This window comes from Entelurus aequoreus, linkage group LG18 (assembly GCF_033978785.1).
Source record: "Entelurus aequoreus isolate RoL-2023_Sb linkage group LG18, RoL_Eaeq_v1.1, whole genome shotgun sequence".
NCBI lineage: Eukaryota > Metazoa > Chordata > Actinopteri > Syngnathiformes > Syngnathidae > Entelurus > Entelurus aequoreus.
In genome coordinates, this window is record NC_084748.1 from 32,602,267 (window position 1) to 32,629,553 (window position 27,287).

General features: G+C 38.0%; 1 protein-coding gene across 3 annotated transcripts in view; it reads right to left on the reverse strand.

Moving 5' to 3' along the window:
• Positions 1-7,310: 7,310 nt before the first annotated feature.
• usp43a (ubiquitin specific peptidase 43a) overlaps positions 7,311-27,287 on the reverse strand; it is a 264,050-nt gene continuing 244,073 nt past the window's right edge. The window contains exons 13-15 of one of the 3 annotated variants that reach the window (XM_062026996.1): positions 23,451-23,609; positions 14,245-14,406; positions 7,311-9,154 (exon numbers count right to left, since the gene is read on the reverse strand). In XM_062026996.1, the coding sequence (XP_061882980.1) occupies positions 8,100-9,154; positions 14,245-14,406; positions 23,451-23,609 (1,376 nt within the window). In that variant the 3' untranslated portion in view covers positions 7,311-8,099. The remainder of the gene's footprint in view (positions 9,155-14,244; positions 14,407-23,450; positions 23,610-27,287) is intronic. The other 2 variants (XM_062026994.1, XM_062026995.1) reach the window with 2 other exon arrangements.

Consider the following 27,287-nt stretch of genomic DNA (forward strand, 5'->3'; position numbering starts at 1 on the left):
TGGGAAACACTGCCTTTACATGTATTTAAACATTTATTTGACAATAGTTTATCCAATTAAGAACAGAGTTTCATTTGCAATGCTAACCGAGCAAAGAGACAGCAATTATATGTTAGAGATGTTAAAGTGTGATGGTAATCACTCATCGTCTTACATTTATCGACATAAATTTGCGCAGTAGATCGCTCTCAGCAGTTCACAAATGTTATTATTGTGTGGGAGTAAATGTGTTGAAAGATAAATCAATGTTTAAGACACTAAAACAAACACGGAGAAGGTCTGCAACTTGTGGACGACAGAGCAGGCGGCGACCGATAAGGAAGTCTTTGGCGGTGTTTCATTCCATAATTATAATTGATTATGACTGTTTTTAGTAATAATTAATTAAAACAGTACAGCCATTTGACAAAGAGTTCTGAGTATATGCTTGGACTGCCATTTGGTGTTTATTTTTTAAATCTGTGCAGTATAAAAGGAGTAAAACATCAATAGAGTGTTTGCCAATTGTTGTTGCAATCGTGTTCTTGTTGAGGATAAGGTAACAAGGAACACTTAAAACAAATTCATAACATCACAAGTAGATTCAGTGTTATTGAAAATACATTTTACAAAACATTGCAACATTCTGAAAAAAGCAGAGGCATGTCCAGGCATTTTTTTTAGGCTACAACAACAATCACAAAGAAAAGCCTGGAAAATCCAGGAGGGACTAATTATTGTCTGAAGTGCAGCATCGATAGTTGCAGCTAGTAGTCTCTTCCCCATCGCTGTAGAACATTGATCAGTTTGTACGAGCGACTTTATTCTTGTACCGTCACAGTCCCTTCAAGGACACATCTCAGAGCTGCAGTGTGCAAGACAGATGTGTGTAGAGTTCTAGACTATGTATCTGTGTATGCATGTATGTATGTTAATGGTCAATGGATTATACTTGTATAGAGCTTTTCTACCTTCAAGGCACTCAAAGCGCTTCGACACTATTTCCATGTATGTATAGAAAAGAATAGAATAGGCTTTTATTGTCATTGCACATTAAGAACTACAAAATTGTGGAATATTAATGGTGGAAGCTGCCATGAATGTATGTATATGTGTATATATGTATGTGTGTATATATATATATACATATACATATATATATATATATATATATATATATATATATATATATATATATATATATGGTCAAAAGTGTGCATACACTTATAAATAACAATGTCATGGCTGTCTTGAGTTTCCAATAATTTATACAACTCTTATTTTTTTGTGATAGAGTGATTGGAGCACATACAGTACTTGTTGGTCACAAAAAAAACATTCATGAAGTTTGGTTCTTTTATGAATTTATTATGGGTCTACTGAAAATGTGACCAAATCTGCTGGGTCAAAAGTATACATACAGCAATGTTAATGTTTGGTTACATGTCCTTTGGCAAGTTTCACTGCAATAAGGCGCTTTTGGTAGCCATCCACAAGCTTCTGGTTGAATTTTTGACCACTCCTCTTGACAAAATTGGTGCAGTTCAGCTAAATTTGTTGGTTTTCTGACATGGACTTGTTTCTTCAGCATTGTCCACACGTTTAAGTCAGGACTTTGGGAAGGCCATTCTAAAACCTTAATTCCAGCTCAATTTTTGTTTCATCTGACCACAGAACTTTCCTCCAGAAGGTCTTATCTTTGTCCATGTGATGTCAGATGAAACAAAAATTGAGCTGTTTGGCCGCAAGTAATATGTTTGGAGGATAAAAGGCGAGGCCTTTAATCCCAAGAACACCACGCCCACCGTCAAGCTTGGTGGTGGTAGTATTATGCTCTGGGCCTGTTTTGCTGCCTATGGAACTAGTGCTTTAAATGGGACAATGAAAAAGGAGGATTACCTCCAAATTCTTCAGGACAACCTAAAATCATCAGCCCAGAGGTTGGGTCTTGGGCGCAGTTGGGTGTTCCAACAGGACAATGATCCCAAACACACGTCAAAAGTGGTAAAGGAATGGCTAAATCAGGCTAGAATTAAGGTTTTAGAATGGCCTTCCCAAAGTCCTGACTTAAACGTGTGGACAATGCTGAAGAAACAAGTCCATGTCAGAAAACCAACAAATTTAGCTGAACTGCACCAATTGTGTCAAGAGGAGTGGTCAAAAATTCAACCAGAAGCTTGTGGATGGCTACCAAAAGTGCCTTATTGCAGTGAAACTTGCCAAGGGACATGTAACCAAATATTAACATTGCTGTATGTATACTTTTGACCCAGCAGATTTGGTCACATTTTCAGTAAGCCCATAATAAATTCATAAAAGAACCAAACTTCATGAATGTTTTTTTGTGACCAACAAGTATGTGCTCCAATCACTCTATCACAAAAAATTAAGAGTTGTAGAAATTATTGGAAACTCAAGACAGCCATGACATTATGTTCTCTACAAGTGTATGTACAACTTTTGACCATGACTGTATATATATACATATATTTCACAGTGTTGAAAAATAAAGCTATAAAACTAAAAACACCGTCAAAGAAGAAGACCTATATAAAAGAGAGTCCATTTGGTGCCTTTTCGTAATGACTACTACTACTTTGTTATCTTTTTCACAATGTGAAAAAGTTTGATCCATTATCTTTCCATCGTAGCCGTTTCTTTTTAAGCTCTTTTCACACAACACATTTAATGATTTTGGCATAATTGCAGGGACATGTGATGGACTGAAAGCAGGAAAGGAACAAAGCGTGAATGAAACGTAAGCCGTGTCGTTCAAGAAGCACTTTTACGTTTTTGTGCTTTAGTGTTTTGTGATTATAGCAATTGGAAAACTCTTGGAAGAAAAGTGAGAATAAACAATTCTTCTTGATGCCACTCAAACCTTAAACAGAAGCAATTATGTTTTTTTGTAGACAACCTTTGACTGTCTTATCTAATTCTGACCATTCATGTGCTTATGCAGGACCATCACTCATTTAGATTTTTTTTTTCAGACACATTTTGCTTTTATTTTGGCTTTTGTGTGATGCTACCAAAGAACAAAGCAACGTTTTATGGGCTTTGAAAACATACTTGAAGACAAACTGGCATTTGCAGTGTTAAGTACGGAAGTTTTTTTGTATATTTTTGTGACGATCTGTCACTCCATTTTTGTTTGTGCTTCCTTGTTTTGTGTTTATTTCACTGCTATTATTTTGATTTAGATTTTCTGCATGTCTCCGCTGAGCCCTGTTTTCCCCTCACCTGCTGTTGATTGGCAGCCGGTCCACACCTGGTGCTAATCAGCAGGCTTCCATTTATGCCATCAGTGTGTGAATGTGTGTGTGTGAATGGGTGAATGTGGAAATAGTGTCAAAGCGCTTTGAGTTCCTTAGAAAGGTAGAAAAGCGCTACACAAGTACAACCCATTTACCATTTACCATTTTATGCCTGCCTCGCCTGCTCCTCAGTGCTCGAGGATTGATTTATGTTTGAGAACCTTACATGCACGACTGCTTCCTTCTCTGTTTATGATATTAAAATCATCTTACCTGCTGTTCGCTCTCCTGGTTCCTGCATCATGGGGTCACAAATACCGCATAACTTGGTGGTGGGTCGCCCGGCCAAGTGTCCCTGAATCCACCGCCCACCTCCCCTGCAGCAGTGGCCTTCCACTCGCTGCCGCCACCTGACTCATCCCCGGTGAACTCGAGGGCACTTGGCCGGGCAACCCACAACCAAGTCCCCCCTGCGCCCTCCCGTGATTTTTTGACTTCTTCTTAGTTTTTTGTTTCAGGGGAGTCTGGAATCTGTCCTTAAGGGGGGATACTGTGATGATCCATTGTCCGGATCATAGTTTATTTACGTTTTTGATTCACTTGTTGTTTAAGTTCGGTTTCAGCACCCCTGTTTTGTGTTTCTTGGTTGTCATGGGTGCTGATTATTTTCACCTGCCTCTGATTAGTGTTCGGGACGCTCACCTGTTTCCGGCCATTAATTAGAGAGCTATTTAGTCCATCCACTGGCCTCACTCGACCTGGTGTTTTTGCTTGCTTTTATACTGTTTCCATCAAGGGGGTCGATGTGGACATGGTTGGGGATTATAAATACTTCGGAGTACACATCGACAACAAGCTGAATGGGACAAAACACGCTGAGGCACTCTACAAGAAGGGACTACTTCCTCAGGAGGCTAGGATCCTTCAACATCTGTACAAAGATGATGAAGATGTTCTACGAGTCGGTGGTGGCGGACGCCTTCTTGTACGCCGTGGCCTGCTGGGGCAGCGGACTGAGAGCGAGGGACGCACACAGACTGGACAAGTTGGTAGAGAAGGCCAGTAACGTGGTGGGAGTAGAGCTAGACTCTCTGGCGGTGGTGTCAGAGAGGAGAAGTCTAGCAAAGCTCCTAGCCATTATGGACAACACCTCCCACCCACTACACTCGGACCTGGCGGAGAGAATGAGCACGTTCAGTGGAAGGCTCAGACTCCCAAAATGCAACCCGGAACGACACAGGAGGTCCTTCATACCGACAGCCATCAGACTGTATAATGCATATGTTCCTTGACTGCACTTAAATGTAGAATACATGTATATGTATAATATATTTAAATTATTAAAATTTGAATAATGCTGTATAATAGACTGTATTTATATTATTCACATGTGAATAATGCTCTATAGTATTTATTGTCTATTGTGAGCGAACTGTGGTGCTGAATTTCCCCCAGGGATCAATAAAGTACTTTCTATTCTATTCTATTAATGAGTTACATTGACAGCTGTTGTTGACCTATCATTGCAACAACTAGCATGGTAAAAGCAAGGAGATCACGAGAAGACACACTATATAGGAAAAAACTAGCTGCTGTAAACATGACTATGGATTAAAAAACAACACTTAAACATCAAATTCTCACACAGCCCATGTATATATATATATATATATATATATATATATATATATATATATATATATATATATATATATATATATATATATATATATGTATATATGTATATGTATATATATATATATACAGTATATATATATATACAGTATATATATATATATATATATATATATACATATATATATATATATATATGTATATATATATATATATATATATATATATATATATATATATATATATATATATATATATATATATATATATATATATATATATATATATATATATATATATATATACACACACACACACATAGGCGCCGATCCCGCGGGTGCTTCGGGGCCCGAGCACCCACGTGGGATTGATGGCAACTATCACTCTTTAAAATAATTTGGGAAAAATCAATCTTGTTGTAGTTAATTTTGTGCGATTTTGGTCTGTTTTACAAAAGAATAAAACCACAAATCGTAAGGGATATTATCTTCGCTGAACGTCTTTTTTTTTTTTTAATACACACACACCGAGCACTCACTGGCAGAAATGTAGATCGGCGCCTATGTATACACACACACATATTATCATACATATACATACGTATATACATATATACACACACATACATATATAAAGTGGGCACCACGGGTTTACATGTATAACCTTCCTCTGACGCTGCCACAGCTAGATGTGTTTTATGCCACTCCTTCTTTTTCTCATTTTGTCCACCAAACATTTTATGCTGTGTGTGAATGCAGAGAGGTGAGCTTTGTTGATGTTATTGACTTGTTGGCGTGCTAATCAGGCATACTTGGTCAGTGCATGACTGCAAGCTAATCAATGCTAACATGCTATCTAGGCTAGCATCATTATGCCTCGTTTGTAGGTATATTTGAGCTCATTTAATTTCCTTTACTTATGTCTTCGGTGTATTCAATTTATATTTGCACGTCTCATGACACATTATCTGTATGTAATATTGGCTGCGTTTCTGATAGTTGTTTTTGTTCCATGTTGTTCCAGACCACAGCAAACAATACCCAGCTTGCCAACGATTGTAATAAATCCATTAGAAGATGACAGCCTCACGTTTCCTTTAACTCAGACACACACACCTATCTATACCTTTGGTAATTCTAAGACAGTCATTTCAAGGAGTTATCTCACCCTCTGAGAAGCTGTTTTGCTATTGTTTTCCAAAGTTGTAAAAATATGTAATATAAATATTGAATTTTAACATTTCTGTCAACAAAGATTAGCGTCAGCCTGTGACACACTTTTCTTTCAGCACGCCGAGGTGCCAGGCGGGAGGCTGTTGCAAACAAAACAAATAGCTGTGCAAGCAGATATTGTCAAACATGAACAACATCAAATCCAAACACCGCACTCGCCTCACAGATAAGAGCTTGCAGTCTAATATAGACACGCACATCATGTGTTGCCTTCATTATGTAAGGCTTTGATTTTTTTGCGGCTCCTGACAGATTAGTTTTTTGTATTTTTGGTCCAATATGGCTTTTTCATCATTTTAGGTTGCAGACCCTTGCGCCAGGCTATCAATCTGATGAACGCTGCGAAATAACTCTGGAACTAAACTGTCTCTGTGAATTCACTGCAGTGCATACGGAAAGTATTCAAAGCGCTATACTCTTTCCACATTTTGTTATGTTACAGCCTTATTCCATATTTGAATACAGTCATTTTTGTCCTCAAAATTCTACAGACAATACCCCTTAATGACAATGTGAAAAGTTAGTTTTGCAACTTAATTAAACATGAAACACTTTATTTTCCCCAGCTTTTGCTCAATACTTTGTTGCTCAATACCTTTGGCAGCAAATACAGCCACAAGCTTGGCACACCTATCTTTGGGCAGTTTCGCCCGTTCCTCTCAGCAGCTCCATCAGGTTGGATAGGAAGCGTTGGTTTTCATCAAGTATGTGATTTTTTTTATTTTGAATAAATTTGCCAATTTTTTTTAATAATAATTTTTCACATTGTCATTATGGGTTAATAAAGGGTCCCCATTCGTCTTGGACTCCATGCCACTGGACCCTGACCCGATTCTGTCAAGGATCGTGTGGTGACTATCTGTGCACCAGTCTCCCCGTGTAAAACAAAGTCACGCACAGGCATCCTCCATAAAGGGATGCACACCTACCAGGAGGATCGTCATACTCGTTCGAGTGACCGCCACTGAATGAATGAATTGTGTGTAGAATTTTGAGGACAAAAATGAATTTATTCCATTTTGGAATAAGGCTGTAACATAAGAAAACATGGAAAAAGTGAAAGCCTGCGAACACTTCACGGATGCACTGTAACTCATGCTCACGTCGTCATCTTTTTGCTTTTGCTCTATTCACCACTGCACTATTACCTGGCAGCTTATTTCAGTACTCGTTTATGTTTTTAATCGTTAATATTTATTGTTTACATTGAACAAAGAGAGTTGTTGTGTGTTAAACAAACTTGGCCAATAAAGCAAACTCTGATTCTGAATTGCAACCTGTGATTGATCATGATGTATCCACATTCAAAAGTGAGAAGAATCTGCTTTAAAAAAAAAAGTAATCATCTGACAGCACTTAAAAAAGCCTGCAAATTCCTGGAAGAATCGACAAAACATTGACTGTTCGGCAAATTACATTGTTGAGTCTCACCCTGAAACTGATTATTTCTATTTACCTTATTATTTCAAATGGAGAAAATTGGTGTGCAACTCAGAACAAATTCCACGGTACAAAAAAATGAATCATGCAACAAACAAAGCGACACAACAGAAACGGCTTATTTAGACGACTCAAACATCCTCACATCCTTAGATGAGTTGGAGTGTGTAGTGCAGAGTGCATCACTTACTCTCTAGGAAACACAACAAGGTGATCCGGGGCCACGCGGGGATAAGTGGATGATTTCGCCGTGGGAATTAAACGCAGGTGGATGACTCACGGTAGGCGAGGAGATAAAGTGACATTCTCTGCGTTGGCACAATCAATGTGTCGTGATTGGCAGCGAAGGAGCTCAATAAAGAAACTAAGACACAAACGTGGATTATTATTATTATTATTATTATTATTATTGGTAGGTAGTTGGTCCAAACTGCATAGAAGTTTCTCAGGCACTTGTTTCAAGTCACATTAGTGGATGGAGAGGTCATTCTGCTCTTCATTTGAACCCACAATGCAAAGCTGGCAATTGTTGTGCTTTTATTGCGTGGCGTCCCAGTCAGAAGCTGGACTCTGGCACTGGCTTTTTGCGTCCCAACGAGGTGGTGCTGTAGCGAGTCCTCTGCAGGGCGGCGTAAGGCGTTTTGTCCGCGTTCTTTGTGCCGGTCCGATGCAGCGACGCCGTCCGACGCGTGCTCGGCTCGGTCCGGGCGGGGAGGCTGGACGAGCTCTGGGAGCGCTTGATGTCGGACGAGCTCCGTCCAGCCCTCCCGTTGGACAGTTCTTCGCCTTGATGACTCGAGCCGTGGGACTTTCTCCGCTCGCCGCCTGCCGCTCCGTTGGACAACGTCGGCCTGGGCAGAGTCCTTCTCCCGGCTTCCTCGTCTCCTCCTCTCCCTGAATTCCTGGACTCCTTGTCCCTCCGCAGGAAGTTCCCTTTCAGAAAAGACAGCAGCCCGTCCTGGCTCTTGGCCTTGGAACCTCCTTCGCTTGCAACATGGCGGTCCTGATCAGTCCTGTTCTCCTTGGGTCTTCTCAAAGTGCCTTGAAGAATGCTGGAGGTGCTAAAGCTGCTCTGAACACCAGAACCTGATCCTTGCTTGATGTCAGTATCTTCTTGTCTCCTGGCTTCTTTTCTTCGGATTAGACTGTTGCTACTCGAGCTCACGCGGACAGAACCCTCGTCTTTTGACTGCTTCTCTGTACTCCGCCTCAAGCTGGAAGTTTTATCTGATGGCCTCCTTTGACCTTCTGGGACTTGTGTGGACTCAGGCTGCAAGACCTCTTCGGTCTTTCCCACACAAATGATCCGCCCCGCACTCGAGGATCGGCGTCCATTTGGTTCCCTTGCGCTACGGGGTTCGCTCATTAACGACACGATGGGTTCCTTCGTGCAGCGAGGCCGTCGGCCGGATTCCAAATACTGAACCAGTTCAACAGGGGCGGGAACTTCAACGGCCGGAGGCGCCGGATCGGGCTTTCGCCGGTCTCTGGAACCGAAGGACCAACGCAAAGGGAGAACTTTGCTCAGGGTGTCCTTGGTCTTGCTGGGGGCCCTCATGCTCACGCTGCGGCCTTCAAGTCCTCTGACAAAAGGTCTGCTCTCCAATCCACCTGAACAGTTAAAGTACAGAAGATAACATTTTAATTTTAATACCAATAAAAACAAAATGTATTTACACGGATGTTCCGATCTACATTGTTGGCCTCAGATATGATCCGATTTCAAGTCCTCAGCCGATACTTTCAGGACTATGAAGACTATAGATTAAAGAAGTGAAACTGTTTTATAGCAAGTAGGGATGTCCGATAATGGCTTTTTGCCGATATCCGATATTCCGATGTTGTCCAACTCTTTAATTACTGATACCGATATCAACCGATACCGATATCAACCGATACCGATATATACAGTCTTGGAATTAACACATTATTATGCCTAATTTGGACAACCAGTTATGGTGAAGATAAGGTCCTTTTTAAAAATAATAATAAAATAAAATAAGATAAATAAATTAAAAACATTTTCTTGAATAAAAAAGAAAGTAAAACAATATAAAAACAGTTACATAGAAACTAGTAATTAATGAAAATGAGTAAAATTAACTGTTAAAGGTTAGTACTATTAGTGGACCAGCAGCACGCACAATCATGTGTGCTTACGGACTGTATCCCTTGCAGACTGTATTGATCTATATTGATATATAATGTAGGAACCAGAATATTAATAACAGAAGGAAACAACCCTTTTGTGTGAATGAGTGTAAATTAGTGTAAATGGGGAAGGGAGGTTTTTTGGGTTGGTGATTGTAAGTGTAAGTAATTGTAAGTGTATCTTGTGTTTTTTATGTTGATTTAATAAAAAATAAAAATAAAATAAAAATAAAATAAAAACGATACCGATAATAAAAAAAACAATACCGATAATTTCCGATATTACATTTTAAAGCATTTATCGGCCGATAATATCGGCAGGCCGATATTATCGGACATCTCTAATAGCAAGTAACTAAAGTAAACACAATAACACATTTTGATAAAGCTTATCTTATTATATGTATACTCTATAACAGTGTTTTTCAACCTTTTGTGAGCCAAGGCACATTTTTTCATTGAAAAAATCCGGAGTCACACCACCAGCAGAAATCATTAAAAAATGAAACTCAGTTGACAATAAAAAGTCATTGTCGCAATTGTTGGATATGAATTTAAACGGCGTGGCGAAGTTGGGAGAGTGGCCGTGCCAGCAATCTGAGGGTTACTGGTTCAATCCCCACCTTCTACCATCCTAGTCACGTCCGTTGTGTCCTTGAGCAAGACACTTCACCCTTGCTCCTGATGGGTCCTGGTTAGCGCCTTGCATGGCAGCTCCCGCCATCAGTGTGTGAATGTGTGTGTGAATGGGTGAATGTGGAAATAGTGTCAAAGCGCTTTGAGTTCCTTAAAAAAGGTAGAAAAGCGCTATACAAGTACAACCCATTTACCATTTATTTAAACCATAACCAAGCATGCATCAATATAGCTCTTGTCTCAAAGTAGGTGTACTGTCACCATCTGTCACATCACGCCGTGACTTATTTTGAGTTTTTTGATGTTTTCCCGTGTGTAGTGTTTTAGTTCTTGTCTTGCGCTCCTATATTGGTGGCTTTCCCTGTTTTGTCGGTATTTTCCTGTTGCAGTTTCATGTCTTCCTTTGAGCGCTATTCCCCGCACCTGCTTTGTTTTAGCAATCAAGAATATTTAAGTTGTTGCTATCTTTCTTTGTGTGGACATTGTTGATTGTCATGTCATGTACGGATGTACTTTGTGGACGCCGTCTGCTCCACACGCTGTAAGTCTTTGCTGTCGTCCAGCATTCTGTTTTTGTTTACTTTGTAGCCAGTTCAGTTTTAGGTTCGTTCTGCATAGCCTTCCCTAAGCTTCAAAGCCTTTTCTTAGGGGCACTCACCTTTTGTTTACTTTTGGTTTAAGCATTAGACACCTTTTTACCTGCACGCTGCCTCCCGCTGTCGTCTGCATATTATGATCACGTAAAACCCTCGTCATCTCACAAGACGTGTTCCCGACATCTACAACGCAATTAACTACCAGCTTCCACCTACTGATATTGAGGAGAATAACATGGTTACTCTGCCGAACTCTAGACAGCACCGACACTCAACAACGGCACATTATTTGCGGATTATAATTACTGGTTTGCAAAAAATATTTTTAAACCAAATAGGTGAAACTACATAATCTCCCACGGCACAACAGACTGTATCTCACGGCACAGTGCTCTAGAAAGTATTGTTGTAAGTCAGATGATGAATTAAATGTGAGATGTTGAATGATACATACAATTTCTTTTAACAAAATAAAGTGTCGGGTGGAGTGGTTCTCAAGCTTCAGAAAGCACTTGGCTCTCCAAGTACCAACATAATGACCAACATTAAAATACAGTAGCGCAGTAGGCCTAAGTGTTTATTAAAACCAATGCAGAGGTTTTAGTTAACAAGTACGTTTAATATTTTTGGCCAATGTAACATTACACAAAGTTTGAACAGAAACACTATGTTGGAATATAGGAGAATAAAACACTGTACTTTAATCAAGAGATTATTTGGCCTGGTCTTGTGTACTGTTTCTTAACCCAACTTTTCCACTACATAGAGCCCAACTCAAATATTAATACTGAGTTAGTAATCGCACAGCCACTCTGTTTTGGTTTACAGAGTGAGATTAACATGAGTGTTTCTTCACTGTCACGCTTCAAATACAAACAAACCATGTTAATGTTAATGAGCCAGTCAATAGATTTGGTTCGATCATGAATATCGCAACCCTTCAGTCTTTTGATCAAATTTGATACTTTATTTAAACGATGTGGAACGAAGAAAAATACTACTAAACTAAGAATAAACGGTTTTAATTATAATTTGCATTTTTTAAGTAATTTTTTTATCTCTCCCACTACGTTATTCCTCTCTCCTACAACCTCTATTGCAGGGGTCCCACGGGCAGGGCTGTATATATTTATATATATATATATATATATATATATATATATATATATATATATATATATATATATATATATATATATATATATGTATATATATATGTATATATATATATATATATATATATATATATATATATATATATATATATATATATATATATATATATATATATATATGTATATATATATATATATATATATATATATATATATATATATATATATATATATATACAGTTTATATATATATATATATATATATATATATATATATATATATATATATATATATATATATATATATATATATATATATATATATATATATATATATATATATACAGTTTATATATATATATATATATATATATATTCCTCGCACACTGATTGACTGAAAGAGTGCACACTTGATGTCACGTTATCGATGGAAAAATGCATTTTTAGACAATATGATTTGCCTGAGCGGCAAGGAGACCCAGAGAGTAACAAGCGGTAGAAAATAGATTAGAAAGGACAGATTTAAAAAAAATAAATAAATAAAAAACATTTTAGTAATTTATTTATTTTTAATCTTGGGACTTCCCGCGGGCCGAATTTTGGACGCTGGCGGGCCCTGGTCTACTGCAATCAACTATGCAAATGAGCCAATGATGTCATCTCGCAACTTCTGGCAACTTTCATGACAGTCAGTAACGACTTTCCTTATCGAGGAGTTGGCAACCCTGCAAGATCGAGAGAGATCAGAAGAGATTGAGGGTACAGATGTAGAAGAGATATCGATTGAGAACACAGATGCGGAGGATGAGGCAGAAGAGTATTTCTAATTTCTGGTCAATGAAGACGAGCATTAGGAGGACACTGTTAGAGGTGAGGACATCAGTCTCAAGGTATAAATCGAAGTTTAGTGGCATTTTTTCAAATGCCACTAAAGTCTCACTCTTGTCATTTTCTGAAACTTGGCAGCCCTGGTGTAGTGGAGCATGTTTAGTTATTTCTCGTCCTGCACGGAGGATACTTGTAAAAAAACGTAGTTTACTCGTGATGAGTGATTTGGAACACTGCGGATGGACGTTAGCCACGTTTTCAAGCGCCTCTCGCTGAGCGGCGCTTCAATGTTTCTGGCTTCGACTTCATTGTTAGTTTTTAGGCCAAAATGCGTCCATTTTTCCTCTTCTGTCTCCACACTGTTTCTGTTTGTAAGTTCTCTGCGGTGTGCGTTGCCTAAAATCCGCCTCTGCTCTTACTAAATGGGTTATACTTGTATAGCGCTTTTCTCCCTTCAAGGTACTCAAAGCGCTTTGACACTATTTCCACATACCGGTACTTTCCACGGGCCAAAAAGTACCGGTATTTTTCAGAGGCAGTATAATAACGTTTTGAAATGATTAGTATTTTATTAGTACAACCCTAGTGGGTAGACGACGTGTTTGTTGCAGATTGCGCTCAAACCGGAGCCGGTGTTTTGTCAAGACCATCCGCTTGGGATGGTCTCCTGCTGGCGCCACTATGGACTGGACTCTCACTATTATGTTAGATCCACTATGGACTGGACTTTCACAATATTATGCTAGTCCCACTCGACGTCCATTGCATCCGGTCTCCCCTAGGGGGGGGTCACCCACATCTGCGGTCCTCTCCAAGGTTTCTCATAGTCATTCACATTGACATCCTACTGGATTGTGAGTTTTTCCTTGCCCTTATGTGGGCTCTGAACTGAGGATGTTGTTGTGGCTTATGCAGCCCTTTGAGACACTTGTGATGTAGGGCTATATAAATAAACATTGATTGATTGATTGATTGATTGAAGACAATCCATGTAGTAGCGATTTGAGAAATTCCCAAGATCTCCTGGAGATCTCGCAACATTCTCGTACCCAACAGGAGAAGCAGCATAGAACTAAAAACAGGATAACCAGAAAAACAAGAAATGGTGCCGAAACATCGGGTGAAACCACAATTTTGACTTTGACTGCGGGTAAGGAAAGAAAGTTAGTCAGTAGTTGGACAAAAAACTTTTTAGTCGATCGATTCCATGAGGGCCAAACAACCCAGTCATGTCCAGAAAAATGCCAATTAGAAGAGGTTGTTACCTGCAGTGAGTGACATTGGCCTTCAATCAATAATGAATAAGACACAGCATAAAGTATTCTTCCACATAAAATAGATAAAACTACATGAGGAAATAAAATATCTTTCTCACCTCTCTCTTTTTTAGGATCATTTTCGATGAAAACAGGAGACTCGGGAGAGTCTGGGATGGAGGACGGGCAGGTGGTTGAGGAGCGTGACACCATACTGCCTCTCTGGCTGTCTCCTGTCAGTCGGATCAACCAGTGGTCTGACACAGAAGAACTCGTAGAGCCTAAAGACACATGAGGCAACAGTGGAGTTTGCGGTAATCCAATCAAATATTTACTGTACTGTATGTGGTTATTCTCAACATCTTCCACAGGAAGTATGAGGAAGTATACACACGGTGGTCCTTGGGTTTATAAAGTAAGTCATGAACATGTAGAGCATCCTTAAATGTCTTGACAGATACAGATATTAATAAATATTATCAGGTTATCAATAGTATTTCAATTCAATTATCTTCCCTGTGGAAGGTGAAAAACAATTGATAACAACAGGGTTAAAAACATGTTTAAGGTGGTGCAGCATCAAATAATGGTCATCATTCTAATATAGATCTGGATCTTCTATTTGTCTGGGACAATTGTTAGAAATCATAAAAGAAATAAAGACATTAATAAACCACAACAGCAAGAAATAACATTCAGAAACAAGGATTGAAAAAATATATTTGGTCTCTGCCAACTTTACTGATGCTATGCAGTTTAGTTTGGTTTAGTTTAGTTTATTAAGGATCCCCATTAGTCTACACCAGTGGTCCCCAACCACCGGGCCGATTGGTACCAGGCAGCACAAGAAATAAAAATAAATACATAAAAAAATATATATTTTTAATTTTTACACATGATTGTATTTCTTTATGAAGAAAAAAAAACAAAAACAAAAAAAAACACATCACGGCATGAAAAAACTCAACCCAATGGGATGACAATGAGAAACCTTGTGTGTGGGTGTGTGTGTGTATATGTATATATTTATATATATACAATACATATATACATGTATATATACAGTATACATATGTATGTGTATATATATATTTACATATATAAATATATATACATATATATAAATACATATAAATATTTTTTGCCCTCGTCCATCTGTGTTTTGTTCCAGTAGCCCATTTCTCATCAGTTTGCCCTGGTTCCCTAGCAACTGACGCAGACCTTGTTGACCAAGGCGACGTCTGAGCCGGTATGACACTATTTGTTTTGTGTTCACTTATCCCTGAGGTAGGCGGGTGTATCATGAGGGGTCTTGCCAAAGGACCCTTACTGGATGATGTTTTGTCCCAACCGGGATACGAACCCCAGTCTACCGCGTTGAAGTCAGTGGGCTTAACAACTGATCCCAGGAACAACATCTGAGTCCAGAAGAGCGCAGTCCTAGGAACAGCCAGCGCAGAACCCTCAAACTCCCAGGCCTCAGGTAGAGGACCCGAGCTTGAGGATGACACAGATAAGGTGAGAAGGAAATATATATATATATATATATATATATATATATATATATATATATATATATATATATATATATATATATATATATATATATATATATATATATATATATATATATATATATATATGTCTTAATTAGATTATCCAAAAAATAGTGCTCGATACCGTGGTAGAGCGTAAAAAAGCTCCTGAGGATTGAGGAAACCCCTCATGAAACAGGCCTGTAGAGATGAAATAGTCTTGTGATTTTTTCCCACACATACATATATATATATATATATATATATATATATATATATATACACTACCGTTCAAAAGTTTGGGGTCACATTGAAATGTCCTTATTTTTGAAGGAAAAGCACTGACTTTTCAATGAAGATAACTTTAAACTAGTCTTAACTTTAAAGAAATACACTCTATACATTGCTAATGTGGTAAATGACTATTCTAGCTGCAAATGTCTGGTTTTTGGTGCAATATCTACATAGGTGTATAGAGGCCCATTTCCAGCAACTATCACTCCAGTGTTCTAATGGTACAATGTGTTTGCTCATTGGCTCAGAAGGCTAATTGATGATTAGAAAACCCTTGTGCAATCATGTTCACACATCTGAAAACAGTTTAGCTCGTTACAGAAGCTACAAAACTGACCTTCCTTTGAGCAGATTGAGTTTCTGGAGCATCACATTTGTGGGGTCAATTAAACGCTCAAAATGGCCAGAAAAAGAGAACTTTCATCTGAAACTCGACAGCCTATTCTTGTTCTTAGAAATGAAGGCTATTCCACAAAATTGTTTGGGTGACCCCAAACTTTTGAACGGTAGTATATATATATATATATATATATATATATATATATATATATATATATATATATATATATATATATGTATATATATATATATATATATATATATATATATATATATATATATATATATACTGTATGTACAGTATGTATGTATCTGTGTGCACTGTAAAAAATATGATTTGCAATTGTTGGACTAATTATAGTTTTCAAGTTAGACTCAGAAATAAGGTTTCACTATGTTTGACTACCAAAACAGTGTCTGGCCAGCAAACTTCTCTCTATCATTGCATCAAAAGGTATTTTCAAAACACTACATCAAGGATTTTGGAGTTGCAATTAGGCAAACGTCTTTTTGTTGGAAACCCCGTAGATTCCGTTTCAGGGGCACGAGTGAGTGGGTGTCAGTTTGGACAGACGAAATCTCAATATCGACCTTGTGGCCATGCAGAGCTGGATAAGGATCAAGTTTTGACGATTTGTCGAGTATTTATTTGGCTAAAAAGGTAAGTGTTTTTCTTTTCTTTTGTTTTCTAGACAAGGGATGTTAATGGCAAAGTGCACTGTACTATTTAAATTGAAAGATGGAAAAAATGCTTTGCTAGCTAGACTACTGATGGCCCCAAAATAATATATTTCACGAACGGAATAAATGGTCTAGCACTAAGGGCATTTAGTAGGACAACGGTGATTTTGTGTAATTATGGCATAATGCAACAATATTCAGTACCTATACATGTATAGGTACTGAATATTGTTGCTTTTTTACTTTTACCTCAAAGCTTGCCTAAGAAATGTGTAATATTTGTTATAAGACACACAGGTAGGAATGCAGTGTCAGACTGGTGTCTAAAGTGCAGCCTGCGACTCATTTTAATTGGTATATTTTTTAGCCGCCGTCTCTGCTCCACAAAGTACATCCGTACATGACATGACAATCAACAATGTCCACACAAAGAAGGATAGCAACAACTTCTATGTTCTTGGATTGCTAAAACAAAGCAGGTGCGGGGAATAGCGCTCAAAGGAAGACATGAAACTGCAACAGGAAAATACCAAAAAAAATAGGAAAAGCCACCAAAATAGGAGCGCAAGACAAAAACTAAAACACTAGGCACGGGAAAACGCCAAAAAACTCAAAATAAATCACGGCGTGATGTAACAGTACACCTACTTTGAGACAAGAGCTATATTGATGCATGCTTGGTTATGGTTTAAATTCATATCCAACAATTGTGACAGCGACTTTTTATTGTCTACTGAGTTAAATTTTTTGATGATTTCTGCTGGTGGTGTGGCTCAATGAAAAAAATGCGCCTTGGCTCAAAAAAGGTTGAAAAACCCTGGCTTAGCATAATAGGGCCCTGGGAATACACTCTTTGGTCCACATTGGGCACCCCCAAACATGTGAGCCCAGGGAAACATATCAACGAAACAGTCATACTATCCCCAGGCAGGACAGCAGAACCAACCCAGCCATTGTGATCCGGTTTGTAAATCGGAAACACAAGACGGAGTTACTACGGCAGGGAAGGAAGCTGAAGGGAACTGGGGTTTACATCAATGAACATCTTACCAAGAAGAACGCTGACATTGCAAGACAAGCACGCATCCTCAGAAAAGAAAACAAGATACAAGCAACATGGACACGGAACTGCAAAATCATGATTCGGCTAAATGGACCATATGAAGAAGCCAAAGTTGTCATGATCCGAGAGCTCCGCGACTTGGATCAATATAGGTGAGACCTGCTAGACTTATGACTGACACGGCTCATCCTTGGCGGGGAAGGCTACGCAGCGAGAAGGTGAGACAACTGAGAATCAAAAGTTTCTAAGAGCTGAATACATGGACTATAAACTGTATGACTTTGAAAATGATGTTGACCCAGAAAACCATCTGTTCAACTCAATCAATGCTACATGTGACTACTACACCGAGGAACAATTCAATGACAATGTTAGTTTAGATAATACATTTTCTTTAATACATTTCAACTGTAGAAGTTTATATGCAAATTTCTCAAATATTGACGAATACCTGAAGACTCTAAATGGCAAATTCAAAATAATAGCACTTTCTGAAACATGGATCGATAAAGACAGAGGTATCGATTTCTCCATTGACGGGTATGAGTTGTATCACTGTAGTAGAAGAAACAAGAAGGGAGGAGGTGTGGCCCTGTTTGTTGACTGTGAATTGAAATGTAGACCTGTGGAATGTATGACAGTGGTAATTGATGATTTATTTGAATGTGTAACTGTAGAGGTAGAAATACAAAAGAAGAGAAATGTTATTGTTACGTGTATATATAGGACACCTGGGTCTAAAGTAGAAGCATTTAATGATAGTTTGGAAGAATTATTGTGTAAGGTGAAGGAAAAGAAAACATTTGTCATGTGTGGCGACTATAACATAGACCTGCTAAGCTCACCCAGAAATAAATCAACAAGAGACTTCTTGGATGTGGTATATAGTAGAGGGCTTTATCCATTGATCACCAAACCCAGTAGAATAACGACAAATTGTGCAACGTTAATTGATCACATCTTTATAAATGACATAAAAAATAATATAAAAAGTGGACTAGTAATTAATGATATAAGTGACCACTTACCTGTGTTTCTTACTTATGACTGTCCAATTGATAAAAAGAGGGAGGAAAAAAACTCATAGATATGTAAGGAAAAGAACTGAAGAGGCAATAAATAGGTTTAGGAAGGACTTATTTGAAACAGACTGGAATGAGGTGTATGGGGGAGAAGCAAATGCTGCATATGAGGCTTTTCTTAATATATATTTATCATTGTATGAAAAGCATTGTCCGAATGTATGGAAACAAAGAGACAGCTACAATAAAAAGCCTTGGATTATAAAGGGACTACAGAATGCTTGTAAAAAGAAAAACAAACTTTATAGAGATTTCATAAAAGTAAGAACAAAGGATGCTGAAACGAAATATAAGGTTTACAAAAACAAATTGATAACAATAATGAGACAAGCAAAAAGAGAATATTATAATAATTTACTAGAAAAAAATAAAAACAATATCAAAGGAACTTGGAATATTCTGAACAAGGTAACACCATCTGGGCCTACAAACCCACCAAGCCATTTTATCAATGAGGATAATAAGATGATAACAAATATGAATGAAGTGGCAAACGGATTCAATTCTTTTTTTGTGAATGTTGGACCCAAATTGGCAGAGAGTATTGGAGAACATAAAGATATACAGAGTGGATGGAGAGGGGGAAGCAAAGTGCTACAGTCCATGCTTCTAGGAGATGTTAGTGAAAATGAAATTGTATCGGTGGTAACAAAACTGAAAAATAAGACATCAACAGACAGTGATGGTATAGACATGATAATTGTAAAAAAGACTATTGACTGTATCATCAAACCTCTTTGTTATATTTTTAATCTTTCTTTTCAAACAGGGACCTTTCCAAATAAAATGAAGGTAGCAAAGGTAATTCCACTCTTTAAAACGGGAGATAAACATAGATTCACTAATTACAGACCAGTGTCACTACTGTCACAATTTTCTAAAATAATTGAAAAAATATTTGTAAAAAAATTAGATCGTTTTATTGAAAAGAACATGCTGTTGAGTGAGAGCCAGTATGGATTCCGGACCAATAGATCCACTGCTTCAGCTGTAATGAATATAATTGAGGATATAGCAACAGCAACTGATAATAAGAAATACACTATAGGGGTATTTATCGATCTTAAAAAAGCATTTGATACTATAGATCATTCTATATTATTGTCCAAGTTGTATTCATTTGGTGTGAGAGGAGTAGTTTTAGACTGGCTAAGAAGTTATTTAGATAATAGACAAGAGTTTGTGGATTTTATGGGTAATACATCTGAACAAATGAGGATTGATTACTTAGAACACACTAATTAATTCAGGTTTATTGAAATTACAGGAGCTAGTAAAGTTACAGACATTATGTGTCATGTTTAATACTAAAAGCAAAACATTACCAGCAAATTTACAAAAAATGTTTGTCATCACTTCTGAGAATGAAGAGCATAGAAGAAAAGGTCATTTCCAACATCAGTATTCAAGGACAATTTTAAAACAAATGTGTATATCAGTGGTGGGGGTTAAACTATGGAATTCTCTTCATAATGAGATAAAAGATTGTAAAAATATATTCCAATTGAAAAAAATATATAAAGACAGAACAATAAAATCATATGCACAGCCATAAGTGTTTACATTTTGCTTTATATTTATTAATTTACTTGTTTTTTGCCTGGTTTTGTATTTGTTTTGTATCATCCCGTGAGGTGTATATTACTTCTTTTGTTTTTTTGTTCGGTTTGTACTTCATGAAGTTTTGCACTTGTGTTTTTTTGTTGTTTTGTTTTCGTTATATTTGGATGTAATTGTTGGTTCACATATCATTAAGTAAGACTATGTATTATGTGAAGGGGGCAGGAAAATATAAGATTTTTCTTCATCCTGCTCCTTCTCAGGCATTGGTGTGTAACGGTGTAACTGAATAATTGTGTTATAATTGTCTATCAAAGATGCACATCAATGAAGGAGATAAATAAAAATGAATGAATGAATGAAAAATGTCATGTGGGAGGTTCATGAAGAAGCAAACGCAGCTTTACAGTTTCCTCAAGCTTCTCTTCCTTAATATATTCCCCATAGGAAAACCCAATTCATGGCCTTATCTTGGGTACAGTACATTATGTGTCATTCATCACTTGTTTTATTGCTCTTTCCCCCCCCCTCCTGCTTTGACTAACGCACACAAAGACACGTTTATAAAGCAGAACAGGATCGTGGCGGCCAATGTACGCTGAGCAATGCGGGCTGGATACATCCAGCATTCATAGACCCAACTCACTTGGGGAATGCATTATACATTAGTTTGCACTGCAAAAAGTAGCATGCAGGTATTATGTTTTAATGCATCTTTTAGGTCTATATGAGGTTTTTTTTTATACACTACCGTTCAAAAGTTTGAGGTCACATTGAAATGTCCTTATTTTTGAAGGAAAAGCACTGTACTTTTCAATGAAGATAACTTTACACTAGTCTTAACTTTAAAGAAATACACTCTATACATTGCTAATGTGGTAAATGACTATTCTAGCTGCAAATGTCTGGTTTTTGGTGCAATATCTACATAGGTGTATAGAGGCCCATTTCCAGCAACTATCACTCCAGTGTTCTAATGGTACAATGTGTTTGCTCGTTGGCTCAGAAGGCTAATTGATGATTAGAAAACCCTTGTGCAATCATGTTCACACATCTGAAAACAGTTTAGCTCGTTACAGAAGCTACAAAACTGACCTTCCTTTGAGCAGATTGAGTTTTTGGAGCATCACATTTGTGGGGTTAATTAAACGCTTAAAATGGCCAGAAAACGAGAACTTTCATCTGAAACTCGACAGTCTATTCTTGTTCTTAGAAATGAAGGCTATTCCACAAAATTGTTTGGGTGACCCCAAACTTTTGAACGGTAGTGTATATATAAAACTGAAAAAAATAGCCATCAGTGGACTATTCTGTGTGTGACTTTTAGGTGTTTAGCTTTGATTTGCTTCCAGACACGGAGAGCACGAGTATCATAGCAACTCACAGAGGGTAATGAGACAACATGGGAGACAGAAAGTGTACCATGGCTCAGTGGCCTAAGAGATGGCTTGTCATCGTGTGGAGGCTGGGAGACAAGATAAAAACCCAAATGATACAATAGTCATCTCATGAAGACTGTAGATCAGGGGTGTCAAACTCATTTTTAGCTCAGGGGCCGCATAGAGAAAAAATGCAAAAGGAAAGCTATTTATCAAAAACACCCAGAAATACCGCCGGCTTCGCTGGGCCCGAGCTCATCTCAGATGGACTGATGCAAAGTGGAAAAGTGTTCTGTGGTCTGACGAGTCCACATTTCAAATTGTTTTTGGAAACGGTGGACGTCGTGTCCTCCGGAACAAAGAGGAAAAGAACCATCCGGATTGTTATAGGCGAAAAGTTGAAAAGCCAGCATCTGTGATGGTATGGGGGTGTATTAGTGCCCAAGACATGGGTAACTTACACATCTGTGAAGGCACTACTAATGCTGAAAGGTACATACAGGTTTTGTATATGTTGCCATCCAAGCAACGTTATCATGGACGCCCCTGCTTATTTCAGCAAGACAATGTCAAGCCACATGTTACAACAGCGTGGCTTCATAGTAAAAGAGTGCGGGTACTAGACTGGCCTGCCTGTAGTCAAGACCTGTCTCTCATTGAAAATATGTGGCGCAATATGAAGCGTGAAATACCACAACAGAAACCCCCGGACTGTTGAACAACTTAAGCTGTACATCAAGCAAGAATGGGAAATAATTCCACCTGAAAAGCTTCAGAAATTGTTCTCCTCAGTTCCAAAACGTTTACTGAGTGTTGCTAAAAGGAAAGGCCAAGGACACAGTGGTAAAAATGCCCCTGTGCCAACATTTTTGCAATGTGTTGCTGCCATTAAACTCTAAGTTAATGATTATTTGCAAAAAAAAAATAAGTCTCTCAGTTCGAACGTTTAATATCTTGTCTTTGCAGTCTATTCAATTGAATATAAGTTTGGTTTTGGGTTTTGTATATATACACACGCACACACACACACACACACACGCACACACACACACACACACACACACACACACACACACACACACACACACACACACACACACACACACACACACACACACACACACACACACACACACACACACACACACACCCAAGGCAGCCCCCCGAGTCAAAACGTTTGGGAACCCCTGCCTTAAATCCTTAAATGATTTAATCATTGCATTTCTGTATGAGTATTTAATATTATTATGCCAATGAATTAGCATAAACCAATTAGATATCTGGTGATCTCAGTCAGCAGTTAAGTCAAATAAATTACAAACAATTCTGAGCAAATACAGCAGTCCTTACTCATTTATTCCTAAAAATGTTCAGAAATAGTGGGAAGCATACCTCGGAAGGAACTACTGGCCGACCATGGAGGAATGATGTTGCGCCTTTGGTAGAAGAGAATATAGGCCCCTCTGGTACATATTTCCTCCTCTGGGACCAGGTCCACACTGCTGTCATCGTAGCTGTACCACAGGCCGTCCACAGAGTTCCGGCAATAAGCTGGTGACACATAAGAACATTGTTAATAAAAAGCACCCAGCAAGTGTGATTTCATTTTCTTGTAAAATAAATAGGAATAATTAAATACAAGTCATGACCAGGACGAAACCCTGCATTTGTGATCCTACTAAACGGCACAATTCTGTGGTAGCACGTCTTTGAGCTTTGGATGGGAATTCATTATTTATATGTCATTCATAATTACATTTCTGCAGCCAAAATGTTGCAAAGCCACCGCGCGTTACCGGTAACTAATTAAATTAATTACATAATAGGCAAAAAAGATTCACCAGCATAACTTTTCATTTATATTTTATGCAATGTGAAACACGCACTTATTATCCAAAAGTGAGACCCTTTTCCATTAACTGCTTTGGCATTTTACTTTTTAAATGATTGATAGTTGAATGTCTATTATTTATATGTTTTTTCTCATTGCTAGCAAGCTAATATTTATATTGGCCTGGCCCTTGAGCCCAAATGTTTGCTCACCTCTGGTCTCAAGGATTAACTCAAGAAGTAGGGATGGGTACCGAATTCAGTGCTTTTATAGGTTCCGTACTACCGGGTACCAAATCACCTAAATCAAACAGTGCTGCGTTTGATTGTATGTTTGCAGACTCGGCACCAGCTCAAGCATTTGGCCAAGAAACAAGCAGTCAAGCACTCAGAGCGGACTCAGTCGGACTGCCTCCAGGTAATTTTACAATTTTTCATGCCAACAAAGCAAGAAAAAGGCGCTTAAAAGTACAGTAAGTGTCCACTTTTCAAAATTCGATGCTAATTTATCGATTAGCATTAGCAATTTTACATGGCGATTTCAACATCTTTAAATGTGCTACAATCAAACAGCTGCTGTGTAATAGGTACAATATTTACATGTTTAAAAACTTTGTAGCACTCAACAAAAAGAAAAGACCTAATGGGTAAAGCAACACACCGTAGTCTATACACTACTGCTATCTATTGTCTTGGAATTGCAACTGCCTGCAAAGTCTACTATACAACACACTTTGCAAATGAGACACAGAAGTGTAAGAAAACACGATAACAACGTGACAAGCACAGCTTAGTGTCAAATGTTGATTAAAAACATTTTAGATTTTTTTTTAAACACATTTGAACACACCAAAAAGTATCTAAAATGGTAAAGTTGAGTACCGGTATCGATTCCCAGGTACCGCAAATTCAAATTGATTCAAATGTGAAACGTACCCATCCCTACCCATGTGTGTGTTTTTGCTAAATATGAAATGTCTAGCGTATAATGTGTTGATAATGTCACTTTTAACTGGATGTCCTTGAATGCATCTGACATGAGTGTAATTAGTAGAGAATAACGAATGTTTGGAATAGTAATTAATTAGATTACCCAAAACAATAACAGTGGGTTTTTTTAAAGACATCTTTCACAATATTGTGCAGTATTTAATATAATTGAATATCAGTAAATACACGAAGTGTGCAACAGTTAGTTTAGGTTGCAAAAAAATATACATTCATACATTGGGTAAAGTGATCGCTCGTGTTTTTCCGCAGCAAAACGAACATACGCGAGCCACCTTGAGGGAGAAAAAAGGGTGCGGCCACTGCAAAAACATCAAAAGTATGGGAACATTTCAGCCTAAAGACGTCAAAAAACATGAATAATTTGATACGTTTGCGGAAACTTGCTTTCCATGGCGATATGCCTGTCATGCGGGAGCATTTTTAGAGCAGAGGCATGTCGGACGTCTGGAGGATTGAGTCTCTAACTCTCCTCGGCTAGATGGTTAGCTTGTTAACTAGCTAGCCGCGATCAAAAGTTTACATACACTTGTAAAGAACATAATGTCATGGCTGTCTTGAGTTTCCAATAATTTCTACAACTCTTATTTTTTTGTGATAGAGTGATTGGAGCACATACTTGTTGGTCACAAAAAACATTCATGAAGTTTGGTTCTTTTATGAATTTATTATGGGTCTACTGAAAATGTGACCAAATCTGCTGGGTCAAAAGTATACATACAGCAATGTTAATATTTGGTTACATGTCCCTAGGCAAGTTTCACTGCAATAAGGGCTTTTGGTAGCCATCCACAAGCTTGTGGTAGAATTTTTGACCACTCCTCTTGACAAAATTGGTGCAGTTCAGCTAAATGTGTTGGTTTTCTGACATGGACTTGTTTCTTCAGCATTGTCCACACGTTTAAGTCAAGACTTTGGGAAGGCCATTCTAAAATCTTAATTCTAGCTTGATTTAGCCATTCCTTTACCACTTTTGACATGTTTGGGGTCATTGTCCTGTTGGAACACCCAACTGCACCCAAGACCCAACCTCCGGGCTGATGATTTTTGGTCGTCCTGAAAAATTTAGAGGTAATCCTCCATTTTCATTGTCCCATTTACTCTCTGTAAAGCACCAGTTCCATTGGCAGCAAAACAGGCCCAGAGCATAATACTACCACCACCATGCTTTACGGTAGGGTTGGTGTTCCTGGGATTAAAGGCCAACATTAACATTGCTTGGATGAAGATTATTTTAACGAAGTTAGAGTCCCAAGAAGATCAATGGCACAATAGAATTGGTGGCTTTCCACAGCTTGCTTTTAAATGGGAAAAAAAGTTTAAAAAATATTATTGTTGTAGCAGCCTAATGAGCAGCGCAGTTCATAGATACATTTTTCTGAATGACATAGTTCTCTTTATTGTTAGTAAGCACATGCCTGAAAATATATGTAGCTGAATCTAAAAGCCACTCAAAAGTTGTACACTTATTGGTCTGATTTGTCAACTAATCGTTCAAATAAGCACACAATATGATTCAGTTTAAGAGACTGTTCAAACTACAGGTGTTCACAAAATACACAGAACAAGAATTATGATGAATATCTTGAACCCTTTTTTTATTTTTTTAATGAGACAAAGATCATTTATGTATTTAATATTTGTTTACTTACTATGGTATGTTATTTGTTTATTATTTTTTGTTCACTGTTATGTTACAGAGAACAAGGAAATAGGATACAATTGCTATGGTATGAAAAGGGGTAGGATTAAATAAGCTCAGCTTCTTCCTACTCCTTTTCGGACGTGCTGTAATGAAACAACTGGAAATATGTGGCGCAGTACATTGTATTGTATGCATGTTCGAAATAAACTGAAACTGAACTGAAGTCAACTGAACTGAATTGTCGATGACGCGTCGACTATCAAAATAGCCGTTATTTGCAGCTCTAAAATGCACAAATATATTTTTCCAAGCAGACGTTAAAGGCCTACTGAAACCCACTACTACCGACCACGCAGTCTGATAGTTTATATATCAATGATGAAATCTTAACATTATAACACATGCCAATACGGCCGGGTTAACTTATAAAGTGACATTTTAAATTTGCCGCTAAACTTCCGGTTGGAAACGCCTCTGAGGATGACGTATGCGCGTGACGTAGACCGGCGAACACGGGTATGCCTTCCACATTGAAGCCAATACGAAAAAGCTCTGTTTTCATTTAATAATTCCACAGTATTCTGGACATCTGTGTTCGTGAATCTGTTTCAATCATGTCCATTGCATTATGGAGAAGGAAGCCGAGCAAGCAAAGAAGAAAGTTGTCGGTGCGAAATGGACGTATTTTTCGAACGTAGTCAGCCACAACAGTACACAGCCGGCGCGTCTTTGTTTACATTCCCGAA